Consider the following 26,360-nt stretch of genomic DNA (forward strand, 5'->3'; position numbering starts at 1 on the left):
AACTCTCTGTGAACAGCATAACCAGGATTCCGCACTTCCTCCCCTGCCCAAGAATATGAAGACAATTATTAACCTTAAGGCACTCATCCTCTGAGAAACCCTTGGGAACCGGTGTTCTATTGAAATCGCAGGGCCCTCAGGTGCCTATGCATTGGCCTGCCTCTCCTGCAAATGGCCTCATAATGGAAGGTCGCTCTTTCCCCTGGATTAATATACTGCTGTGCCAGCATCCCTGGCCTTCTGGGGCTTGCACAATATTAAAGGCTCCGTTTTCTTTTGGTTGTTTTTTTTTTTCTTTGTGCTGACTCAGACCCTCCGTGCAAGTGTACAATCTGAAAAGTTAGATCTGTTGCTGCTGCGTTTCTGTTCCCTCTCTCACAAATATCTGTGCACATGAATTACTGCAGAGGTTCAAACAGCAGGCCCAGGCTTTTAAACTATCACTAGTGTATTTATGAATCAAAGTATCAGAGTACAAACTGGCTGTATTTACACAAAGCAGTTATTTTAAGCAACATCTTTCTGTAGCTCTCTCTAAGGCAACTTCTAAATGAAGTGGTTCCTAATTGCTGCCATTCTTTCTTTATGCAGTTCTGTTTTGTGCTGGGCAAGCTCAAAATGGCAAAATTGTGATGCAAAGAAAATCTGGAGAATTTTAACCGAAAAGCCCCTTCTTTATTTACAACACTCTGAACTGATGCCAGCATTTTAGTTTTTACTGCTACTGTGGGTGCTGCAAATTAACTAATTAATATTGCGCAGGACTGGTACTCAGTAGAGCTGTGTGAAATATTTTTGACAAATAGTTTATTCGTCAAAAAATGCAGTTTTTGGTTGGCAAAAATAAAAGAGGAGGGAACAAAAATTGAAAAAGTTAAAATATTTCATTTTGGTATTTTCAAAATACAATAAAGTGTTTTGCCTTCTCATTTCTAAACAATGTTTCTTTTTCAAATTTAGCTAGACTAAATTTAAAAAAAGAAAAAGTTAAAAATTACCCCAAACCAAAATGTTTCATTTCAGGCAAATTAAATATTCCATTCAAACTGATTTTTTTTCCACTTTTTGTTTCAGCAAGAAAAAACAAGGGAAAAAAATCAATTTTTGGTTAACCCAAAATAATTTTTTTGTTGCTTATTTTTTGGTTCAGTGGCCAAATTGAAAATTCACTCAGCTCTTTGCTAAGTAGTTTTGCCTTCTCTATATGCAAAATAATTTACTGAATATCTAAAGCTTGATTCCTTCACTGAACAATAGGCACAGGTAAAGATTTTCTTAAACAACATGCTAAGCATAGTTTAGTCATATTTTAAACTTTGTCCAGAATACTCAAAGGATGTGATATTGGAACATAAGCCAACTCCGATTAAAGTGAATGGTAAGGTTCCCATTGACTTCACTGGAAGTTCTATCAGATTCTTGATGACATACATCAGTGGTCAGATTGTATCCTCATGTACATCTGACTCCATAGTCTAGCCAGACAACTGTTTTTAAAGATTCATCAGAAATGACTGCCACAAACTACCCGTTTGCAGACACTTTACTATCACTTGTTGCTAGACTTGGTTTCCTCCCCCCCCCATCTGTTTAACAAAAGGCTAAACTGCCTATCTTAGGTTATGTGTACACTGCCATTAAACTCCCATGGCTGGCCTGTGTCAGCTGACTCATGCTTGCAGGGCTTGGGGTAAGAGGGTGTTTATTTGCAGAGTAGACATTCAAGTATGGACTGGGGCCAGGGCTTTGGGGCCCCAGGAGGGGGAGGGGCCCAGAGCTTGGGCTCCAGTCCAAGCCCCCACATCTACATTGCAATTAAAAAGCCCCTTAGCCTGAGCTACTTAGCCCAAGTCAGCTGACATGGGCCGTCCGTTGGTGTTTAATTGCAGTCTAGACATACCCTTAGGTACCCATAACTACTATTGTATTTGAGTGCCTCACAATCTTACGTTTTACTTCACAATGCCTCTGTGACTTAGTACTGTTCTCCCCATTTTACAGCTGGGGACCAGAAACAGAAAGAGTGGTAAGTGACTTACCCAAGGTCATAAAGAAGTTTGAGGCAGAGTAGGGAGAGTGGGGTTCAATACCCATGTCCTAGGCTACTGCCCTAACATCATTCCTCCCTATCCTGGAGTGCTCAGCGCAACAATTTTGCTGTGGTTAATTTTAATTTTGCTGTTGTGCTTACAGGAGGATGTCATTGAAAATGGTACAATAGCTTATGAAAACTGGGTTGTGCCAGGGAGTCCTGTTTACAGGCAGTTTTGGTTCTATGATGTGCAAAATCCAGAGGAAGTGATGAACAATGGATCACGGCCAATACTCAAACAAATTGGACCTTACACATACAGGTAGGCAAATGCTTTCAAAATATGTTATCTATCGTATTAGGAGTATTGTAAAAGTTACTGAATGCTCTTCTGAATGATACACTGGCCATGAGAAAGAGCTACGGACATAACAGGTATGCCTTAAAATCTGCACATGTAACACCGACAGATCCTCATTTATTTGTCTCCTGGTTTGTGAATCTTTAGGGGGTCCCATTTCCATGCTTTTCTCTGCAATCATCAGGGCTAGAAGCTTTCTTTAAAAAAAAAAAAAGACCACTGAGATTCTCACATCTTCATATGACTCCGGGAGACAATGCTTTAAGAAAAGAATCAATTATGCCTAGACTTACAATAAAATTAAGAAAGTTGGCAACGCTGTTGCATCTGTAGCTAAAATGTTGGCCCTGAAGGTTCACAAGTACTGTTAATGTAGTCTGCAAAACTCAAACCACCGAAATATTTCTTTTACCAAGTTTGTTTACCAAGACCCAGATTCAGCAGCTCATCTCTATTCAGGAAAGCATGTAATTAACGTTAGTAGGGTGACCAGATGTCCCGATTTTATAGGGACAGTTCAGATTTTTGGGGCTTTTTCTTATATAGGCTTCTGTTACCCCCCATCCCCATACTGATTTTTCACACTTGTCCTCTGGTCACCCTAAACTTTAGTTATGTCGTTATGTCCAATTCACTACAGACGACAAGCCTCTTCCACTTCGGTGTCTTCTCACTTTCTAACATAATGGCCTAGGAAAACAAATCATAACAGCTTCTACTGACCTCCCTGAACACATGAGAGAGACTCATCCTTTCAGAGAACCTGAACAATGTATGATATGATGAACTCCAACTAATTCAGATCAAAACTTGAAGAGCTGCGTAATAATAGTTGTTGCCATCCAGATTGTGTGTATGTATGTGTGTGTGGCTGGGGACTATCTAATCATGCATGGAAGAAATTACTGAAGAGGCAAAAATATTTCACAGAAAACAGTATTTTCACATATACTCCTGGAATTCTAAGACTGTATAACAATGCAACTGGGGTGTCTGAGTGCAGTACATGGAGGTATACCCGAGCTAGCTTAAATCTAGTTACCAATAGCAGTGAAGCTGGTACACCATCGGCTTCAGTGAGAGCTGTACAAGCCCACCTGGGACCATGGGTGCTTACTCAGGCTGCTAGTCTACAACAAAGCCTTTGCTGCCATGTCTTCCCTACTATTGGTACCCGAGCTACCAAGATTAAAAACAGCATTGGTATATCTCAGGGGTCAGCAATCTTTCAGAAGTGGTGTGCCGCGTCTTCATTTATTTGCTCTAATTTAAGGTTTTGTGTGCCAGTAATACATGTTAACATTTTAGAAGATCTCATTATATAAGTCTATAATATATAACTAAACTACTATTGTATGTAAAGTAAATAAGATTTTTAAAATGTTTAAGAAGCTTCATTTAAAATTAAATTAAAATGCAGAGCACCCCCTGGACCAGTGGCCAGGACCTGGGCAGTGTGAGTGCCACTGAAAATCAGCTCACATGCCGCCTTCAGCACTCATGCCATAGGTTGCCTACCCGTGATGTATCTACACATGTTGCCATCACACCTCTGACTGTGGTGCAGATGTTTCCAAAAAGGGACATATTTACAATCTTTCCCCTGTCACAGTTAGAGCTGGTTGGAAAATGGTGCAAATTTTTCTTGAGAAAGTTTTGAAATTCCTCAGGAAAACTTTCCAGCAACGTTGCAAACAAGAGAAACCGGCTCTAGTCATTCCCAGTAAGCCATATGGCTCAAAAATCAATGTTAAACTATGCTTGATTTTTTTTTTTTTGTATTTTAAGGATGCGATATTTGCCCAAAGAAAATATCACTCAACATCCTGACTACACCGTGTCTTATATGCTGCCAAATGTTGCTCGTTTCGAGCCTGATATGTCAGTTGGGTCCGAAAATGACACCTTTACATGCATCAATCTCGCTGTTGTTGTAAGTAAAGAAAGGAAATAATAATATCCCAGCTTGGGTATTGAAGGATTAAGGGCAAGAGGAGAGAAGTTATAGCTAATAACAAAACTGCAGAGTGGGCTTCATTGTCCTAAAACACAGGAGGCTTGATTATTTGCACCACTCTGGCAGTGTAAAAGCAGCTTGAAAGTGGGAATATATTACATGTAATTTAAGGCTCCTTTACACTCTTGATGCCATGCTTAGTGTAAATGCAAATCAGGCCCAGGGACCAATTAGTGTTGACAAAACACAAAGCCCTCAGCAAAACCTTTCAGGTGGGATTTATCCACATAGGGCAAGAGAGTTTATTGGCCAGTTTTAATGTGAAATTAAACTGATTATTTTGGAGACTGGAGTTCCCTCTCTATCCAAGATACAGTGCAAGCAGCTCATTGTGGGTTTTACACACTGTTCTGGGAGTCTCCTCAACCCTGCTCTGGAGGGAGAGGCTGAAACAAATCCCAAGCTCATTCTATACTTGGCCTCCCTACTATAATGGCTGACACTGGTGCCAATTAGTGCCAGTGGGGTAGTGTCCCCTGAGCCATCCAGTCCTGTTGAGATCACAGTCTGTTTAAGAAAAAGCACTTTGTCCAAGAAGCCTGGGACCTGATCAGTAGAGGGGTACTATACTTGTTTTTGTCTGCCTGAAAAATGTGTGTATTTTCATATCATTAGAATATTTGGCTTTGACTGATGCTATAAAATGCATATTCTTATTGGCTCTTGACTTTGTTGCTGAATTATCTTAAGACAAATATTTTGCATTATTATGTTGTGTCTCCAGATTTTAAGCAGAACTGCTTTAAACCTGATGCTATGAAATGGCCTCTTATTAAAACAACTACCATTTATTAATTATTATTACAAACACTAGTATGCGTGATGCTGTGCAATACAGAGAGGAAGAATCTGGAGTTGAATGCTAGTCTTGTAGTTAAGGCACTGAACTGGGGCTCTCAAGGTGTGGGTTTAATTTCCTGCTTTTCCACAGACTCTCTCTGTGACCTGTGCTTGATTTCTCTGTGCTTCAGTTCCCCATCTGTACAATGAGAATAACAACACACTGTTTTCCCCACCCTTTGTCTATCTTGTTTATGCAAACTAGGAGGGACTCTCTCGCTATGTTTTTATACAGCACTTAAAAAAAGAGGCCTTCATACTGTTTGGCAGCTTGAGGAGCTACTGTAATCATAATGCTAGTAACAGCATGGTTACATTTTGCATTTGGAAATGTTTGAATTTCAATGCTTATTCACCAAAAGGAGACAATATTTGTGTGTGTGTGACAAATTTGTGTTTTTTTTAAACCATCTCTAATTCTAAATTAAATAAACATAGCTCCTTTCACTCGAGAGCATCCAAGTGCTTTAGCAATGTTAATCAAGGCTAATATTTTCGAACCTGTATGCACAAAGTTAAGCACCTAAATTCATATCAAGGCCCTAATTCCACAAAGTGTATGCTAACTTGAAAGCTCTGCCCAGTCCTGGACCGTCTGTGCACCCGTCCCACCTGCTTTCTTGCAGTGTGGGATCGGTGACCCTAACAGCTTGCTATGATGCCTCATGTCTTAACTTGCACTCTGGTTAGGCTGCACAGAGGGCTAGGGAAGGCCCTTTCTCCCCTTACTCCATTTCACAGCCTTATTAGTCCCAGCTAAATCTGTCCCCCAGTACATCACTCACTCACTCATGCCCGTCACCCCAATCGGGGTATGGGCCGCCAACAACAGATCTCCAGAGTCCTCTATCCTGGGCCATTCGTTCTAACTGGTTCCCCCAGTACATACATAAATAATAATAATGAATACATCTTCTTTGGCACTGAATGTGTCTGCCAGATCATACTAACTGTTATTATTATTATTATTGCAGGCCGCACCTGCCATGTATCAAAACTCTTTTGTCCAGATATTGCTAAATACATGGATCAAGTCATCTAACTCGCTCATGCTACAAACCAGAAGTGTGAAAGAAATTCTTTGGGGCTACGAAGACCCATTCTTAAAGAAAGTACTATTTCCTGTGGAGCGAAAAATTGGTGTCTTCTACCCTGTAAGTAAAATCTGTGAGGAGAAACATCTATAGTGAACGTTCTGTGGAAAGAGACTTGGGCAACCTGACAGTGGCAGTTTAGGGAGATAGCACCTATGGGTAAGTCTGCACTGCCTTTTAAAACCTGTGGCTGTGAATCTCAGAGCTTGGGACCATAAAATCTAAGCTTGCGGGGTATGTGGTAGGGTGCAAAAATGTGCAAACGTTTGTGCTTGACCTGGAGCTCAGGTTCTGACACCCAGGAGGGAGGCATGGGTTTCAGAGCCCAAGCTGTAGCCAGAGTCACAATGTCTACGGTTCTGTTTTCATCACCATAGTGCAATCCCAATTCAGTAGTCCTTTTCTCTGAGATGTGCTGCTGAGGGGTTTAAAACACAGTGTAGAAATGCCCTAATATGTCCTCCTATTCACAGATATTGGCATTCTCTCATGGGAAGCAAAAAGAGGAAAGAAATGGCCATAATCAATGGAAGTGACTGGAGAGCATCAAACCCGATCCATATGATCCTGATCCTGCAAAAATATCCCCACATGTGGACCCTGTTTCTTTACAGAGTCCCACTGGAGTCACAGGGGCTCTGTGCAAGAATCCACGTGTGTGTGGACTCTGTTTCAGGAATGGAACCTATAATGATGATGGTTTGAAAGTGGGGCTGGAGAGCTTCTCAGTGGCATTCTTGTGCCTGATAAAATCAGCAGAATGTGCTCTCTTCTGTTTGTTACAGCATGGCACAGTCGCGGGTGGGAGGGAAGGGGCAGCAAGGTACAGTGGCATAGGTCTAAAACATCCAAACATTTCAAGGATAAGTGTGTAGGTGGCTGGAGTTGGAGAAAGTGTCCTGTCACTGGAATCCCTTTGGGAATTACTATGTATTTGTCTGCTCCTCTATTATGAGACAACAGAGAGAAAGATAGATACCCAGCCAGCATGTACAGCAGACAGCAAAATTTGTACTAGCTGGCTGGGCTGGCACCCACAGATACGGGAAGAGATCCACCTTCCTAGTCTTTCCTCTAGCACTTAGTTGGTTGGAATCTTTCCCAGCTGCTACTTAGATAAGAAGAAATACTTTATACCGTCTCTCCACACTAGTGCACCTACGCACTGGGGGCAGGATCTGACCCTTCAGGCCCAGATTTTGCAAAGCACTTAATTCAGGTGCTTAAACTAAAGCACGTTAAGTCCCCATGGAACTATTTGTGTATATCAAGTTTAGCACATGCTTAAGTGTTTTCCTGAATCAGGTTCTTAGTTTCTGTTTGCTATTAGCATTAACAAATAGGTGATTCCAATCATCAAAATCTCCATTCCAACCGTAACTCCAAAATGTATGAGGACAAAAACCCACACCTGATGCTTGCACGGTGAGGAAGAGCATGAAGTCCATAGAGGATAAGAACATAAAGGGCAATTATTCATATATGATCTTGCTAAAAGTCCTGGGAGCAGTAAAACTCAACTGTTGTTCCCTGTTCTTGTGTCTTTTGCAGTATAATGGCACATCTGATGGACTGTACAGAGTCTTTAATGGGAAAGATGACATAAGCAAAACTGCAATAATTCAATCCTATAAAAACAAAAGGTACCATAAGTATTTTTTATAAGAGAAATGTGCATATTTTCTATGCGTGACTCTATACAAGACATTATGGCCTGATTCAAAGCCCATTGTAGTCAGTTGAAAGACTCTCATTTAATTCAGTGAATGCTGGATCAGGTCTAGGATCAGCAAAACCATAATCTCTCCTTTTGCTCACCACGGGTCCATTATGGCCTTGAATTTCAGGGAGTTATGGACAGTGTAATCTAATGAGTTGCTGCTGTTTTCCCTTGCAAGTGATTGGATCCCTTTAATCTCTTTCCCTATGCCACTGGTTTCACACGATATGATTGAATACAGTTTGGCCAGATAAAAATACCAAAAGAAATTGCCACTGCTTTCTATTCTTGCACCTTTTTCAATGCATTGAACTAGTGATTACTTTATTGTGGAGCCGTTAAAGTTAGAAAGTCATAGCAACACCATACCAGACAGTGATAACCATCCATTACAATATAAAACAAACCTGGTAAAGGAAATTTGGGGTGGGGGCAGATTAATCTTCTGATCCTTGTGAATTGCCTGGTCTGGAGAAGTCAATTATAACTATTGTGAATTCTGTCCATGTCCATACATCTAAATATTGCTCTAATGCAGTGTCACAGGAGACATTTCTGAGAAGGTACAGGAATTTTGTATCTAACAGCAATCTTTATTATTCCTTTATCCCCAAAACAATATGATCTGTCAGGACTTCTCACAGGGAGTTACAAGAAGAACAACCAGTGGAAGGATTGTTCAGGTTGTGTGGAAATTCAGAGATTTTCAATTCTATTTGCTTTCATAGATATTGTTTATATTTTTCATCTAGAACATTTGTTTTTGGTAGTGAATACTTATGCAGCACATGTTTTAAGTCCATATATTCCATCTCACCTGATCTCTGTTTAAGACAAGTCTCTGTATGCTAACAAATATCCTACCAGTGTTAGGAAACAGAGGGATTCAAATGTAAGTGTAAATAAAATAAGCATATAGATAAAAACACTGTTGAAACTTTGGGACATACACTTCAAAAGACTTCAATTTCATTAAATTGGGATTCTTATTTCCATAAGTGGCCATTGAGCCTTTTGTGCTTTTCTTTTTAACCAGGAAATCTCATCAGATTTCTTCATTATGTTTCCCTATTTGCAAGGATCAAAATGTGCACATTTCATCTTAGATTACATTTATTTCAGATGAAAGGAAACAGCATGCAAAGGAAGAACAAATTCAGAGCCCTTTTCTCCTTACGCTTACATCATGAATAGTTACAGTAAAGTCAGTGGAGCTATAATGGTGTAACTGAGGAGTTTCGGGCCCAAAACCTCTATGAGAAGACCAAGTGAAGTGATTCTGAAAATCAAAACAACAGCTCCCTGCATCAAGGAGGGGACTTCTCTGTATTGAAAGCATCCTTGTTCAGTTACATAAGCCCTGCTTCGGCAGTGAGTGATTGCAGATACACAGCAGGGCTATGTAGCTAATTGGGTAATGAAATAGATTACATTAAACAATACATGGTATGTGGCATGACCAGGAACTGTTTTTGTTTTTCATTAAAGCACTCTTTCCATCTGGGCTGGCCAGTGTGACATGGTCAATGGAACAGGTGAGCCTACTCTCTCTCTTCCTCTGTTCATAAGAGAATTTCAGTTTTAGTGAAAGCACCATGGGCCACAGAAAAGATTCCAGCCGTCTTTTCCCATTTAATTGTGTGCACAGTGTAATGCAGCAGAGATTTCTTTTTGTGTAATATCTGAATACAATCTGGGTCCTAAAATGCTACAAAGAGTTAAGTAATGTGCTCATGGAAAAATTATACTAGAGAAAGTATTGTACTGCAGATGCTGCAATCTGGTGAGCCTGGGCTTGTGGAAGCCATAGAGAAGGTTGTTGCAATAGTAAAAGTGTTAAAGGCATGGACGGTAGCTGCAAATGGGAGTCTGAGCAAAGACTGGTGACAGATGATACAGTGTTACATTGGAGGATATGTGTAATGTTTCTCTCTTTGAAGCACTTAGATGAAGGAAGTTCAGATGAAGCTACAAATTCATTTGGTCAAAACAAGTAGCAAGGGTGAACACGGAGGTGTCAAAATGCATGTACAGTTGTGTTACCATTGTCATTGTAAAAGCAATAGCTAAGATTAAAGATAGACCAAGATGACCAAAAGGTAGAAGATAGATAGGAAGGAGCAGAGGGCCAAGAAATTAATCCCGTGGGACTCCACGCTCGCAATAATATAAGCGGACACAACAAACTTTGAACAGTTTATCTTGCATGTGGTGTGTACCTGCAGTTCTCTTCCCAATAGGTCTTAAGCCAGAGAGTGTGAAAATAAGCAGGTTTATTTGTACTGTACAGTGCTAGCTAGTATAGAGCATTCTCTTTACAGTAAAGCACACATAAGTGATTCAGATATGATAACACCTTACTAGTGCTTAAGTTTCTTATGAAGGCTGAGTCAGGAAGGATTGATTTTTTATTGCAGTCTGTGCTAGTGATTATTTGTTAAGCAGTATTCTTAGCTCCTGGAACTTTTTTTCATCTCTTTCGTCATTGACTTGAACCTTTCTCCCATTCTCTGCCTTTATTTTGATCTTCCTTCCTTGCCATGGTGAAACCAGGCTTGCAGACTGTAGACTATATGCATTCTCTGGTAAATGGATTCAATGGCTCTGATGAGGTATAAACAGGGCCGGCTTCAGGCACCAGCCCAGCAAGCAGGTGCTTGGGGCGGCCAACAGAGAGGAGTGGCACATCCGGCTCTTCGGCGGCAATTCGGCAGTGAGTCCCTCAGTCCCTCTCAGAGTGAAGGACTTGTCACCGAAGACTGAAGCGGCAGCAGTAGAACTGCAGATCATGATGGCTTTTTTTTTTCTTCTTCGTGGGGTGGCAAAAACCCTGGAGCCGACCCTGGGTATAAACTGAAGTATAAACTCAGGTATTGTATCTGAGAGGATATGGATGGAGAATGAAGGAAAGTGTTTTGTAGCCAGAAATGGAGCTGAACCTATTGTGCCTGTTCTAATTCTTTTTCTTTGTCTCTCTTATGGTTGTTAATCTGTCCTCATCCTAGAATGAAATGTAACTGTGGTAACAGGTTTAAAGAGGAAGGCTTGCTTGCATTAAACTGTCAAAGGACTCTATTTTTGTCTTTTAAATTCCCAGTGCCCTAGCAAAAGAACAGAAGATTTTTAATAGTAAAAATTAGCAGCTCCAGAGATGACTACTAGTCACTGCGTAATCCAACTCAGTTTTTATTGGATATTCAGTTGGTTGTCACAACAAGCACTGGGTTCAACTAGGCCAACTGCAAATCAGAGTTCTGTATGGCAAGAATTCCTCCTTCTCTTGTGGAGCTGTTTTCTCTTACTAGATAAAATGAAGTGTTTAGATAACTAAATTTAACACCATAGGCAACATTCGCATCCAAGGATTTGAAAGTGAGTCAGGTTTTGCCAGCCATTTCCTAGGCTGTTAGGATTTAGGAATAGCACACAGACATGTGGTTGGATGGAATCTAGGCTTGTATGAGAAAAGTCTCTGCTGCTAACAGAGGTTGAGTGATGGTCTGTAAGAGAGTTTCCTTGCTCCTGTCATCTAGGCTGAGAATGCAAAGATACCAGAGAAGCATTTATAACTCTGTGATGGGTGATGTGTAAAACCTAGATAGAAGCTGTTACAGGAGCCAGAGAATGAACTGGTTAGAGGTTTGTTGGGGGAGGAGCCATCTTCAGTGGGATGGTGGAAGTGATATTAAGTCAATATGTAGTTAGAAACACAAGTTCGAAAGCCTAAGGATATGATGTTTGTAAGCGCCAAGCATCCATAATTCCAGTTGAGTCAACAGGATGTTCATCTCTGAAAATCAGTTCTCAAACCTAGCCACATAAATCCTGGAGCACAATCTACAAGGCAGCAGGGAGTCACAATCAATACTTTTGTGTGCCCCGTATCTTCTATGGCACATACCCTCATATTTATTAAAGATATTGCCTGCTCGCCACAGACTTTATATGCCAAATTTAAGATTAAAGGACTTATTAGGAACTTCAGAGGGGGTTCCAAAATCAGGCTTATAATAGAAAACAAGACTTGGCCAATGCCTTGTGTAAATCTTTGTGTGCACAAGCACTAGATTTGTCTTTCTTTGTCAGAAACGTATAGAAAAGACCACAGCTAAATGTGGCATTATCAGTGATCTATGTCATAAAAGTGGAATTACATTCAAGCTCTTGTTTTATTTCATCCATAGATGGTGCATCATTTCCTCCTTTTGTAAAGAAGGACCGGATCCTGCGCTTCTTTTCCTCCGATATTTGCAGGTAGGACAAATGGAGAGATCCATATTGTGCACATATTCCTATGTGTGCTCACCAAAAATCATGTTCTTTGAAAAACTATTTAAGACAGGTGCTGAAACTGCTCTGCTTGGTCTTGAATCATTGAAGCAACTCAATAAACAAACCTTTGGTTTTAACCGTGTGAATCTGCTGTGTTCATGATTGGCTACTTAAAGTCTTATTCTGCCACCCTTAGTTGTACTGAGTAGTGAGTAGTTGCAATGCCTCTGAGTCTCTGATCCTTTGCACTGGTATAATTCAGGATCATAGAACTACAGTGGTAGATGTGAGAGGAGACTCAGGCCCATTGAGTTCAAAGAGACTATTCAAACAAGTAGTACAAAGTATTAGGGTTGCAAAACTTGGCCTATAGGATGTATTTACATGACAAGCAGCAGCCATGGTGGTGAGTCTCAGAGTCTGGGTCTACAGACTTGGGCTTGCGATACAGTGCTAAAAATAGCAGTGTAGATACTTAGGCTCAGGCTGGAGCTCAGGCTCAGAAACCCACCACCCTCAGTGTCAGAGCCCAAGCTCCAGCTCAAAAGGTCTACACAGCTATTTTTAGCACCACAGCATGAGTCCTATGAGCCTGTCTACAGACCCAAGCTCTGAGACTCACTGCCACAGGTTGCTGCTTGCTGCGTAGTCATAGCCTAAGGGCATGTCTTTATTACCGGCTGGATCGGCAGGCAGCAATCAATCCAGCAGGGATTGATTTATCGCGTCTAGTCTAGACACGATAAATTGACTCCCAAGCGCTCTCCCATCGACTTCTGTACTCCAGCTCGGCCAGAGGTGCAGGCAGAGTCGATGGGGGAGCGGCAGCAGTCAACTCATCACGATGAAGACACCACGGTAAGTCGATCTATGTATGTTGACTTCAGCTAAGTTATTCACATAGCTGAAGTTGCGTAACTTAGATCGATCCCCCCCGCCAGTGTAGACCAGGGCTAATAATATAATTCACCCATGTGCATAGGGCTAGCACAAGGTATTCAAGTATTATTTTGAGGGCTTATGGGGAGCTTAACTGATGCACAGGCCATCTGTACAGGTGTGTATTTCACCATTCATAGCCAAATACATCAAACTGCTTTCTCTCAGAATATGACATATATTACCCCAAATAAATAAATGATTAATAAAAAATTAATAAATCTCCTTGCATCTTTTCTTTTCAGTCTGTCTTTTCTGCTGCTGCATACAATGTCCCTGAATGCTCCAGGGGGGTAGTTATAAACACTGCTCAATAGATTTAAAGGAAATGGAAGTTTAATTCTCCCAGGTGACACATTTGCAGGCTCAACTTTGATTTTCAGTGCCGGGAATGAGCTTTTTCTTCTTTAAAATGCATCATTTATTTTAAAGGTTGCATTAAAAAGGATTAAGGTTTATAAATCAAATTCTCACCATGGAGCAACTTGGACCCCAAAACTGAAATCTACCAATCACAGCAAAGGACTTTTCATGTACCTGGCGAAGAAGACAGAAACTGTTTCTTCATTCAGGCTGTTGGATGCAAATAAAAATATAAATATATGGAGATAGACCTATCTCCTAGAACTGGAAGGGACCTTGAAAGGTTATTAAGTCCAGCCCCCTGCCTTCACTAGCAGGACCAAGTACTGTCCCTAACAATGTTCCCCCCCCCAATCCCTAAATGGCCCCCTCAAAGATTAAATTCACAACCCTGGGTTTAGCAGGCCAATGTTCAAACCACTGAGCTATTCCTCTCTCCAGACCTTGTCTGCATCTTTGTTCTCAGATCAAATAATCATAGTTGCTTCTTTCTAGTAGTACCATAAAGGGTCTCCCGAAATTCTGACCTAGTCTCAGAAGTCAGGGAAGGCAATGGTTGACTTAATATAGGACACGGCAACATTCAAAACACTGCTTTCTTCTAATGGCTTGTCTACACTAGAATGTTTTGCTGCTTTAACTACACCAGTAACATCTTCCCTCACCCCCAAGTATGGATGCAGCTATATCAGTATAAAAGGGTTTATACCAGTATATCTTATTTCAGTTTGCCAAGTGAAGTAAGTTATACAAGTATAAGGCACCTTTATATTGGTAGATCTACGTCTACCCTAGGGCTTATACTGGTATCACTGTATTATTAAAAAAAAATCACACCTCTGATGTAGTAATACCATTAAAACTTTTCTAGTATATAGCCAGACAGAAACCACTCTGGAAGACTTAAAACATTCCATCACCAGAAGCACTGTAGATCTGTGCCTGGGAAGGAGTTGTTTATACATTTACTCTTAACTGTATACTTTTGTCTATGTTTCTGTATTTTATATAATAGAATCATAGAACCATGGGGTTAGAAGAGACTGCAAAGGTCATCTAGTCTAACCACCTGCCAAGAGGCAGGATATGTTGTATTCTAAGCCATCCAAGACAGCTGGCTATCCAGCCTCTTTTTGAAAACCTCCAGTGAATTTCCCTCAGCAGTTTGTTCCATTGTCTTATTGTTCTTCCACTTAGGAAGTTTTTCTTGAGATTTGTAAAGTCACTGCTGCCTGTGTCTCTTTTCTGGAAATGTCATGTACTCTTGTTCATTGTCTGGGCAGTTCCACAAACTGCTAATCCAGGGAGAAGGGAGCCTGGAATCATCCGAGCAGCTGCCAAGAGCACTTTATCATTTAAAAAACGAGAAAGATAGGACGTCTCTATAATGCGTCAGACCTGAATGTGTATTAGCAACCAAAGCACCTATAAATACCATATAAACTAGAGACAAATGAAACATTTCTCTTTTATATTCAGATCTATCTATGGCATATTTGACAGTGAGCAGATCGTGAAGGAAATCCCCCTGTATCGTTTTACAGTTCCTCATGGAGCATTTGCATCTCCTCTTGAAACTCCAGAAAATAAATGCTTCTGCACAGAAACTGTTCTGTCAAAGAATTGTACAGCATCTGGAGCCCTGGACATTAGCGCCTGCAAAGAAGGTAGAGTAGTAAAATGTCACTAATCCAAACAAGCCATTTGGCCTGGGAGAAAGGGTGGTTTTGTGGTTAAGATTACTAGACTATGATTCAAGAGACTTGGATTCTGTTTCTGACTCTGCCACAGATTTCCTGTGTGACCCTAGGCAAATAATTTAATCTCTCTGAAACATTGATTCCTTAAACAGAGATTAATACTTCTTTACCTTCATGAGATGTTGTGAAGATAAATTTATTAATGCTTCAGAGATGCTCAGAGACTGTGGTGATGGAGTTATATATCTAGCTTTGATGGTACAAATGCAAGAAATAAAAATATGAGAGATGAATAAAGAAGAGAAAGAGTGATGGAAATTTTAATACCATTAACACATTCTGAGCTAAATTATCCCTTGTCTCTGTGTGGGGAAAAATAAAAGGAGCTTCATCCACTGTATAAAAGCTTTGGATAGTCACAGATGTGACTATCTCATATATATGATGATGTAACTATATGTGCATATATAGGATGAACGCAGCAGGCATTTAACTTAATGTAGTTCCACTGGAGTAAACTTACAGCTGGGAGTTTGGCCCATATGCTGTAATTTTAATAGCAATTAATTTTACTCATGCAAATTCTCTACATACTAATAGGATTGTAGACCCCATAGAATCTCTCTCTGCTTTAGGTTTAGTAAATCATCATAATGAATGTGTATATTTATGTGCACATCATAGATATTTATTTATATATAAACAAATAAAATGTCCTCAGGTGAGGTAGTTCAATAAGAGAAACCAGACTAAGACTTGACTTTCCAATTTTGCTTGTCGTTTTATAACAGGAAAACCAGTGTATATTACACTTCCCCATTTTCTGTATGCAAGTGAAGATGTGACCGAGAATATTGAAGGATTGAGTGCAAATAAGGATGAACACGAGACCTTTTTAGACGTAGAGCCTGTAAGCCAACATTTATAGTATTTGTTTCTTGTTGACCATGCACAGTATTGCTTTGCAGTGTAGTTATAATACTAATTCATTTCAAATATGATCGGAGAAGCCCATATTTTGGTGTTTGGGTTTTGCAGAACCCCATGAAATATTATTCTGACCTCCAAAGTTTGGTAGCTCACATACAAGTGATAATTTTGACTCATCCCTATAGTTGACAGATTGGAGTCAGTTTGGGTCGGCAAAATCTCAGTCAGGTTTTGGTTTTTACAAAATTATGCAGAGAGTCCAGTTTCTACAGATCATCAACATTCGGGGAGAATTGGTTCAAAGAGTCTGTTTTTGCACGCTCTCATTGAAAAAAGGATACTTGAAGACACTATAGGAATAAATTAAATTAAACAGATCATGCTTTTTAAATACTTGCTACTTGACATTCTAAATTGCCAAATTGTCTTTTTTCCAGCACAAAATACAAACATTTCTTCACAATACTGTTCAACTTCTCAATCTATATGAAACCAACTTAATTGTAAATTATAAACACATATGTAGAGCAGCCTAGGATCAGATGACCTCTTTTAGGCAAACATATGCCATATGAAACAACACATAGTATGACAGTTTGGCAACCACAATCTTTGCTATGAATTATTGTGTCAAATACGATCATTGTCTTGTTCTGTGATCACTGTTCTATGTATGTATAATGTTCAGTGATGAAAGTGGCATCCATGTGGTCTTATAGTTATATGTCATACATTTGAGAATTTCATCCAGGGTGGGTGAAAAATCGGTTGGGGCCACATTTTCAACTGATGTAAATCAGTTTAACCCCATTGAAGTCAATGAGATTATTCTACTTTACACCAGCTAAAGATCTGGCCCAAGATTGTGTTTAAGCCAAAGTTCCTCTCTAAATTATCCCCTACAGAGCTCATCTATTTTTGCAGTGTTTTAAACATGTTTTGATTTTGTTGGTTTCATTAAGTAAAAAGTCTCATCTAAATTACAGTCACAGTTTAATTAAGTTGACCAAGTAATTGCAGTACAGCCTGTTCTGCCTTCCAAGTGAATGACTGTAACAATGAAGCCACCCGTTTATCTGATTCCAGAGTGTATTTGATTGTCTCACTTTCCAACTGTGATAAATTCCTAAATAAACATTGTTGTTGAACATCTAATTTTAATCAGCTTCAATTTTCCCTCCACTTTGGTCCTAGTCCCACAAAGCATGTGCTTAACTTTAAGCATGTGGAGCAGTCCCATTAAATTATTTCAATCCAGCTGTTTACATGCTTCAAATTAAACACTTTTTATACTGGATTGAAGCCTGGCTGAATCATTCAAAAAACGAGTTAAAGTGGGGAAAAACTGAACAAGTGATACCGAAATGTTTAACCTTTAAGAGGAAGATTAAAATTAATCTATGTGTCTGAGAAAGTAGTTGTGAGTCTCAGTCATCTTGCTAAGGTACAGATGTCCACAAAAACGATCTCTGCAATTGGTATTAATTAGAGGTGGTCAAACAATGGAAATTCTTCCCCATGGAAAATCTGAGACTTGAAATGTTGGTTTGTTCTGAATCAGGCTTGAAAGTTGAAATTTGGGAATTTTTCATGGAACAAAATATCTAGAAATATTTGGTTTTGATCTTATAAATTATAGCATAATGTAACATAACAAATATTAAAGTGCTGAAGTCTAAATGAAATATTTAGACTAGAGCTGGTTGGGAATTTTTTACAAAATGTTTTTTTGGTTGGGACTGAAACTTTTCATAGCAATGTATCCATTTCTCAGATTCAGAATGGGATTTGTGGGGAGCAAGTGTGAGACTAGACTAGTCAAATGCATAGTGGTCAGTATATTCCCCTAGGATGAGGGAGACCCAGCTTTAAGTTCTTTATCCAAATCAGGGATGTGAACTTGGGTCTCCCACACCCCATGTAAGTGCCTTGACCACAGGTCTATGGGCTATCCTGGAAGCAAAGCGTGAGAGAGTCTCTCTCTCTCTCTCTCTCTCCCTCTCTCTCTTGTTTGTTTTTGGCAACAAAATTTGAATGGTCTCATTTTTGTTTTGATGCAGAATGAGGGAAATTTAGAAAACTTTGATTTTCATGAAATGGAATTCTTGTTTTCTGGCCAGCCCTAGTTTTCACCTTATGGGAGTGAAACTTTTTTTTTAATTGAAACAAAACATTTCAGTTATTTCCTGCCAAAAATTTTGATGAAATCAATGTATTCCTGCAAAGTATTTTGAATTAATCAAATCAGCATTTTCTGGTGGAAAATGGCTCTAATATTAATTTGTAACCTTGCTAGTCGTCTCAATAAAGACACAAGAACAGAGTGGGCATGAAGAATGAAATGGCCCTTTGACCCCTCAAAGTAATCTCAATGGTAAACAAGTTCATGAACAGTGTTAATTCAGATTTTTCTGATGTATCTATTCCAAAACTTAAGCTTGTACTGGCCACCATCACAAGTATTACATTCATTGTGGTGCTTTATTTGTTTTGCTTAATTTTGTGTTTTCTCCTTTTCTACCTTTCTGGCTTTAGACCACTGGGTTTACATTACGATTTGCCAAAAAGCTGCAAATAAACTTACTGGTGAAGCCTGCACCAAAGATTGAGTAAGTGTTTTCTCTGTCTTTTGTTTCTAAAACACAGGTACAATATTTTGTTTGTTAGCCCTTTTGCAAGTAGGGTGACTGGCTCTACAAAAAAGCTTGGTAGAGTCTCAATAAATAAAACCTAAATATTAAATATACATTTCCTAATGACCACATTATGATAGTGTGTCTCAGTTCTGCAGTATGGCAGCTATGTGTTTATATTCCTAAACGAGCCCATTGAAGATTCCCAGCATTGGGAAATCCTTGGATAAAGGGCTGAAGTTGTTCCTATACAGCTCACGTCTCAGCAGTTGGCACAGGATACATGGCGAGGGTATCCTTAGACCCTAGGGATCTCTGAGTGCTAGACCATCCCTTGGGAATTGGTGGGGGTAAGGGGAGACATGGAATAGTTGAGGACCTGGGCCCACAATATTGCTATTAATGAAAGCAGCAGTTAATACGTAATCTCAGTGGTCCCTGAGACTAAAGAAGAGGATTTACTTGGTGATTTCCCCTCCCTCCCTGGCTCTGAACTTAATCATTGATCAAGCCCAAAGTGAATACGATTTACTTTTATAATTATCATTTAATTATGTTACTGGAGACTTAGGGGTCTGTCCTGCAGGATGATACATACTTTGGCCCTGATCCTGCAAAAGCACTTAAACATGTATGTGCAAAACTTTCAGCATGTGAATAGTCCCAATTATTTCAGTGAGTTTACTCAGGTACTTAAAGTTAATCACATGCTTAAGTGTTTTGCTGGATTAAGGCCAGAGTGCTCTGCAACTTGCAAGATGAAGTCCTTAATCCTTTTCCTACACTTCAGTATTTGCTATCACCCAAAAGGAGCTTTTTGAAATAAACTATGAGAACACTTTCTACCAAGCTTGTAAGTCCATTGCAATCAGAAATAAATGCAAATAGAAAAGGTGTGAAATTTTGTAAATAAAATCTTACATATTTTCCAATTTGTGAAATTTCTAAATGCCAGAAATGTCAACCTGCTTTGTAGCTCATAAAAAGGCCAAATATTTGTGAATGTCATGAAATGTTCCATTTTTAATTGAAACAATTTGCTGATATTTAATTTTTTTTTAAATGTCCTTCAGCTCCAACATTTGCAAGTAAAAGTCAAATTTCAGATTTCTTGGGAATGCCTGGCATGCACTTAGGGGCCTGATCCAATGCCCACTGAGGTCAATGGAAAAACTCTCATTGGCTACAGTGGGCATTGTATCAAGACTTAGAGTCATTTTATGAAACTACAAACAATAAATGGGGTGAGAAGCAAAAGCAGAATTATATAGTATATGGAGATTGTGAATAATATGACTAGTGCCAATGAAAAGATAACCGATACCGTACTGTGAGACTGTTGATGCAGCACATTACACAGGAGACACACAGTGTGTTTTCTTCATTGTTTTATTTAACTTAATTTAAAACAAAAGTCATTCTGACTGAAAACTGTACGGAAAAAATATATGCATGCACTAGTCTTGGAATGATCCCATTATTGTGCATGCATATATAAAAATATTTGGGCAAGGTGAGAAATGGCTTTCCCATCAGAGAAAAATGTTTGATGCTTCAAAATCTTTTCTTATCTCGAAATATGATGAAAAACTGAAATCTCAAACATTTTTGCAAAACAAAAATCCAAAACATTTTTTCATTTGGGACAACCAAAATGGTTTGCTTCAGTAATTTTGAAAAAATTCATTTCAGTGTCAACCTTTTTTCCTTTTTCTTTACCTTTATTTTAAACTGAGTAAAATTTAGAAATAAGAAGTTATTTGAAATCTCAAAATGGAAACTTTCTGGTTCCATATTGTCAAAATAGGATGTTTTGATAATCTTAGTACTTTTTTTTACCAATTTTTTGAGTCAGCTGTTTTGTTGAATTTGTCGCTGTTTAACAAATAGTTTCACTTTTAACAAATATGTATTTTTTGACAGAAATGATTTGTTGAAAAGTTCCCAATCAGAGCTAATAAATACACACACACACACACACACACACACACACACACACACACACACACACACACACACACACACACACACTTAATATTTTGAAAGAGATTATTGGCTCCATTCATGGTCCCTATTTTAAGTATAAAGTATATTTTTCAAGCTAATAGACTTTCAAAATGGAAGAAACCTTTTAAATCTATCTACTATATGTACACATGCACAGTATTATTATTTATATGTGGTAGCACCTACAGACCTCAATCAGAGATCAAAACCTTATTGCATTCTAGGTACTGTACATGCATTTAATTTAGAATACAAAGAGCCATCTCCAACTCCACAAGAGATTGTAATCTAACTATATGATGAAAGGCAACAGACAGATTTGAAAAACAGGTTTGTGAAGGGCAAGGTAGAAGAGAAACAATTGTGTAATAAACATATAGATGATCATACATACATTTTCTCTCTCTCTTTCTCTCTCATACCCAGAGTACTAGATGGAGGATGGTATGCATAATGTCTGTAGTCATAGGTGCTTACTCCATGGGGGCTGGAGCGCACATGGAAAAAAAATAATGGGAGTTCAGCATCCACTAGCCGTAACTGTTTAGCGGCTTGTGGGGAGGATTGGGGGAGGGCAGAGATCAGCAAATGGCAGGTGGGCGGGGCCTCAGGGAGGGGGAGGAATGGAAAAGGAGGGGGCGGAGTGAAGGTAGAGTCTTGGGGGAAGAGTTGGAGTGGGGACGGGCCTTGGGGCGGAGGGGGGGCAAAGCACCCCAAGGAGAAAAATAAAAGTTGATGCCTATGGCTGTAGTTACCTATATTCTTTCTTCAGAGGAATGTGTTAGTTTGAATTTACTGGAGGTTTGCCACCTGAACACATACAAATTGTACTTCCTGTCAATTTCAGCAAAGAGGTAGAGTAGAGGGGGCTCTGAGAAATTGCTTGATGGAAATTGTGAATGTGAAATGTGCAGATAATGTGTTGTGATTGTTTCAATTTTTTATTTCAATATTTGTTGCAGGGCTTTATCAAAACTTACAAAATCCTATATCTTTCCTGTTCTTTGGCTGAATGAGGTTAGTATGTTTTCAGTCTATTAAATCATTCTAATTATTTCATCTTTATTAGAAATAATCTAGGAGATTTACTGAAAAATATTCCAGAGCCAAAATTTTCAGTCTTGTTGGCCTGAAATTAGACTCCTACGGCTAGAGCCACGAAAGCAGTTAGACACCTAATGTCCACCTTAGGTGCCTAAATCCAACAGGAGGGGTCACTGAGATCCTCAAAACCCTCACTTAGCTGCTGCCTAGCACTGTAAGCACCTAAAGTCCCTAGCAGCCTAAGCTTCTTCCAGTGAGCATGAGCACAGCTGCCTCAGTCTAGGGCCTCATGTTCTTACCTCGTACCTGAGCTTCAGCAGGTTCCTCAGACTAGGTGTTAACCAACCTGTCTCGCCAGTGGGACCTAATCCAGCAGGCATTCTGAGCACAAGCTTCCAGCTACACAAAACAGCTGGAGGAGGTTATGGTTAAGGCACTCGCCTGAGATGGGGAGACCCTTCTCCCCAAATCCTTTCTGCACATCAGGCAGAGAGAAGACCTGAACCCAAGTCTCCCACATCCTTGATGAGCACTCTGATCCCTGGGCTAAAACTTGTTTGCAAGCCAAAAGTTAGGCTGATGCACTTTATTCCAGTAGAGGGTACACAGCTGAGAATCCTAGTTGGTGACAGGCTCCTCCCTCTCACTTAGACTTAGGTGCCTAAGACCCTTAGGGGGAGGGGCTTAAGAGCCACTCCTCTCCTTGGTATTTCCCATTGGCTAGCTCTGGCAGCTTCCTGCTCAGCAAGCTCACTTTTGCAGATCCCATTTTTAGGTGTGTATCCCTCCGTAGGCACCGTGTAGGGAGTCTGGACACCTAACTCAGGGGGGTGGATTCCACTGGGTGGCAGGGCAACAGTTAGGCACTGCAATGCTGAACATTGCAAGGTCCAAGTCCCTTTGTGGATATAGCCATTAGATCCATCTACATGATAACATTGTATGCAATCGCATGGTCTATAACATGTATATGTTCCATGAGAAAGGACTTGCATACTTCAACTGTAAATGCTCTTGCACTGTTTCAGACGGCGGTTATTGATGATGAGAAAGCAGCAATGTTCAGATCAAAAGTGATCTCTTCAATCAAGCTGCTGCACTTGCTGCAGGTGGTGCTGATCATAGCTGGTTGTGTGATGTTCCTAGCATTTGCAATCTCATATTGCATATGCAAATCAAATAAATTAAGTGAGTAGATCTCTGGCGCTCTCTATGGGAGCTTCACTAGAGTAATGACTTCAGTCTAGGGCTGCCAATTTTGGTTGGATGGAGGTTTCATCAGATGGCATAATCTTTAATGAAAGGTTAATCTTTAAGTCCTGCCTGGAGACTCCAGGACAACCCTAGAGGACTGGCAACCATACGGTTCCAGCCCCAAGAATTATTCTAAATTCCAATCAACCTCAACACTTATCCTTTCAGTTTCACTTCTGATTTTTCCTTTTGTAAAAGTCCAGCATTTTTCAGCTGACATTTACAAATTCTGTTCCTAGCCCTATTCAACCAAGGTGCTACTGACAATTTGTGCAAGATAAGACTTTGGGAATTGGATGACTCCAAGAGTGATGTCTTGTTTTCAATGAGTCACTGGGCTTCTGTGACCTGAAAAAACCAAAACCATATGTGTTGTCCAGAGCTATTCCACAGATCAGAATGGCCTCCTTGGCTTTTCCACTGTCCATCTATATGGTAGAATGTCAGGTGAAGCCACATAGTTACAGATCCACATGATCTCCTAGTAGCAAGTCCCTGCTGTGCACCGCAGTGCAGGCCCCCACTCTAAGCAGAATGATCAGGATGCATGGATCTCTTCCACAGGGTTCCCAGTTCTCCCTGATCACCATTTTGCATCCGAACCACACCAGTTTCTCTGGGTCTTGACCCTATGTAGCCACGGAGAATAGGACTGGGCATGGTTCTATAATACACAAAGAGGTACAGCAGAGTAATCCAAATAATGACAGTGGATTTGATTTAAGAGTTTAGATGAGGATTTTTTGGGAGATTTGAAGGAAACGGGGGAGGGTATAACATCAACTCCTATCAATAATATCAGAGTATAAATATCATATGATAGTATAGAACAGTGGGTCCCATAATACAAAACAGGAGTTTTTCAGTTCCTATACTACATCTTTCTCTCAGGTCAAATGGGTTATCCATTTTGTAGGAAGAGTGTGTACCACATGATTAATTAACTTTTGACTTTTTCCATTATAGGTGACAAAGGAGATTACATGTAGGAATAGTTACTTCAAATTTCAAACAAGAGTTTGTAAAATTCAGCGGCCAAACAATCTGGTCTTATGATACCATTTATACATGTAAACACACTATGGAATGAATGTGCCTTTCCTTTCTGTGAAGAACGTACAGAATCCAGCTTCTCAACCAGCATTGCCTGATGTTTCAAAAAGCCCATTTTTACAACCTCATTGAAGAGGCCACAACAATATCATATTCTGAAACCACTATCATGGTACAAACCTCTATTACAAATAGCCTATTAGCAGGTGAATGCTGAAATCCAGTTTGGAATCCAATCCACTTTCTGCCATTTATACAACTTGCTAGTTCGCTTCTCTTGGGACTGTGAGAATAGGAGTAAAAGCCAGTTGCTGATGTTCTGGTTCTAAGTATGTGAGATGGTGACCTCATCAAGCTCATGCAGTGCCCTGGAAGTTATTTTTTCCCCATTCCTTCAAGCAATGGAAGTTGCTGCAGTAGAACTGCTCTCCTGTCTTCAGAGATGTGAATTTTAATGACTATAAAGTTTATTATGTAAAGTGGTTAACCATAATATCTGAATGTCAATAAAGGGTTTCTGAAAAGCTTTATTTTAAACTATGCATATACAGACATGAACAAAATATATGCATGAATGCTAACAGTGGCTGATCCATAGCCACAAACTCTTTCTTTCTAAACCTTTGTGCAGCAGCCCCATCCCTGTCCTTGGTCTGCTGTGCTCTCCCTCACTCTTTTCACCCGAACTGCTGCTGCTTTTTCTGGCACTTCCTTGGCCAATAGCTTGGGCCCTACCAAATTCCTGGCCATGAAAAATGTGCCACGGACCATGAAATCTGGTCTCCCCCGTGAAATCTGGTCTTTTGTGTACTTTCACCCTATACTATACAGATTTCACGGGGGAGACCAGTGTTTCTCAAACTGGGGGTCACAATCCAAAAGGGGGCTGTAGGGTGGGGAGGGGTCACAAGGTTATTGTAGGAAGTTTGCGGTATTGCCATCCTTACTTCTGTGCTGCCTTCAGAGTTGGGTGGCCGGAGGGCAGTGGCTGCTAGCTGCACACCCAGCTCTGAAAGCAGTGCCACCACCAGCAGCAGCGCAGAAGTAAGGGTGGCAACACTACAACCCTCCTGCAATAACCTTGAGACCCCACTGCAACCCCCTTTTGGGTCAGGACCCCTACAGTTTTAACACTGTGAAATTTCAGATTTAAATATCTGAAATCATGAAATTTATTAATTTTTAAATCTTATAACCGAGAAATTGACCAAAATGGACTGTGAATTTGGTAAGGCCCTACCGCTAGCATTTCCCCTGCAAAATAAATTCTACATCTCTTCTGTCAAGTGCTGCTCTACCACTAGCTTATCCTAGGGGATAAGGTGACTCTTGCTTCTTCTCAAATTTCCCCAAAACAGGAGCAGCAGATTCCAGGCCTGCTTCATCTCCACAGGTAGAAGCAGATTCTAGAGAAGACCGGCAGGCCTGCTAACATCACCATGACCCATTGGCTTTGGTAGAGTATCAGGCAGTTCTATTCTCCAGATGTAAAAGAACACAAAGGAAGGAGGTGTCCACAAGCCCATTCCCTTTCAGGCTACGTGTTACAGCTATACATGCACAAGCAGCTGTTTAACAGGAAAATTCAACCTGGGTGCTTATCCTGTAGCCACTGAAGTCAAGGCAGGCTGTTGGATTGACTTCAGTGAATGTGGATCAGGTGTCTGGCAAGCTCCCTACAACTCACTTGGACCTCAACAGGTCAAATCCTGAGAGGCACTGAGCACTTGCAACTCTCATTCTCTCACTGGATTCAATGAGAGCTTTGTGAGTGCTCAGCACTTCTCAGGACTTGGTTGATTTGTCCTCCAAGGTGAACTGCAGAGGAAAAATAAATACTGAGGTCATATTCACTGAAATACAGCCTAAAATGTTTAACAGCATGGCCTGGCATGCTGAAACATTGCTCACAATTGGTGATGGGAAGGAAAAGAAATTGATTGAAATGTTATTCTATGTTTACAGAACATTGTGCTTGAATTAAAACATTTAGCTCCCACTGAAGTCAGTGAGAACAGACCAGGTACATTGAAAGGTACAATCTGACCCTTTGTACGATGACCTTTGTAACAGGTGTGCAATAACCTGTCAATTTTAACTT

General features: G+C 40.1%; 1 protein-coding gene across 3 annotated transcripts in view; it reads left to right on the forward strand.

Moving 5' to 3' along the window:
- The window catches only part of CD36 (CD36 molecule), an 81,378-nt gene extending 56,357 nt beyond the window's left edge, over positions 1 to 25,021 (forward strand). For all 3 annotated transcript variants that reach the window (XM_030554304.1, XM_030554293.1, XM_030554298.1), the window contains exons 3-14: positions 2,194 to 2,354; positions 4,182 to 4,326; positions 6,225 to 6,404; positions 7,896 to 7,987; positions 9,553 to 9,599; positions 12,249 to 12,318; positions 15,118 to 15,305; positions 16,130 to 16,248; positions 18,804 to 18,877; positions 21,871 to 21,925; positions 22,981 to 23,140; positions 24,173 to 25,021. In XM_030554304.1, coding sequence (XP_030410164.1) covers positions 2,194 to 2,354; positions 4,182 to 4,326; positions 6,225 to 6,404; positions 7,896 to 7,987; positions 9,553 to 9,599; positions 12,249 to 12,318; positions 15,118 to 15,305; positions 16,130 to 16,248; positions 18,804 to 18,877; positions 21,871 to 21,925; positions 22,981 to 23,140; positions 24,173 to 24,195 — 1,314 coding nt within the window. In that variant the 3' untranslated portion in view covers positions 24,196 to 25,021. The remainder of the gene's footprint in view (positions 1 to 2,193; positions 2,355 to 4,181; positions 4,327 to 6,224; positions 6,405 to 7,895; positions 7,988 to 9,552; positions 9,600 to 12,248; positions 12,319 to 15,117; positions 15,306 to 16,129; positions 16,249 to 18,803; positions 18,878 to 21,870; positions 21,926 to 22,980; positions 23,141 to 24,172) is intronic.
- Positions 25,022 to 26,360: the final 1,339 nt, after the last annotated feature.

The sequence above is a fragment of the Gopherus evgoodei genome, chromosome 1 (assembly GCF_007399415.2).
Source record: "Gopherus evgoodei ecotype Sinaloan lineage chromosome 1, rGopEvg1_v1.p, whole genome shotgun sequence".
Lineage (NCBI taxonomy): Eukaryota > Metazoa > Chordata > Testudines > Testudinidae > Gopherus > Gopherus evgoodei.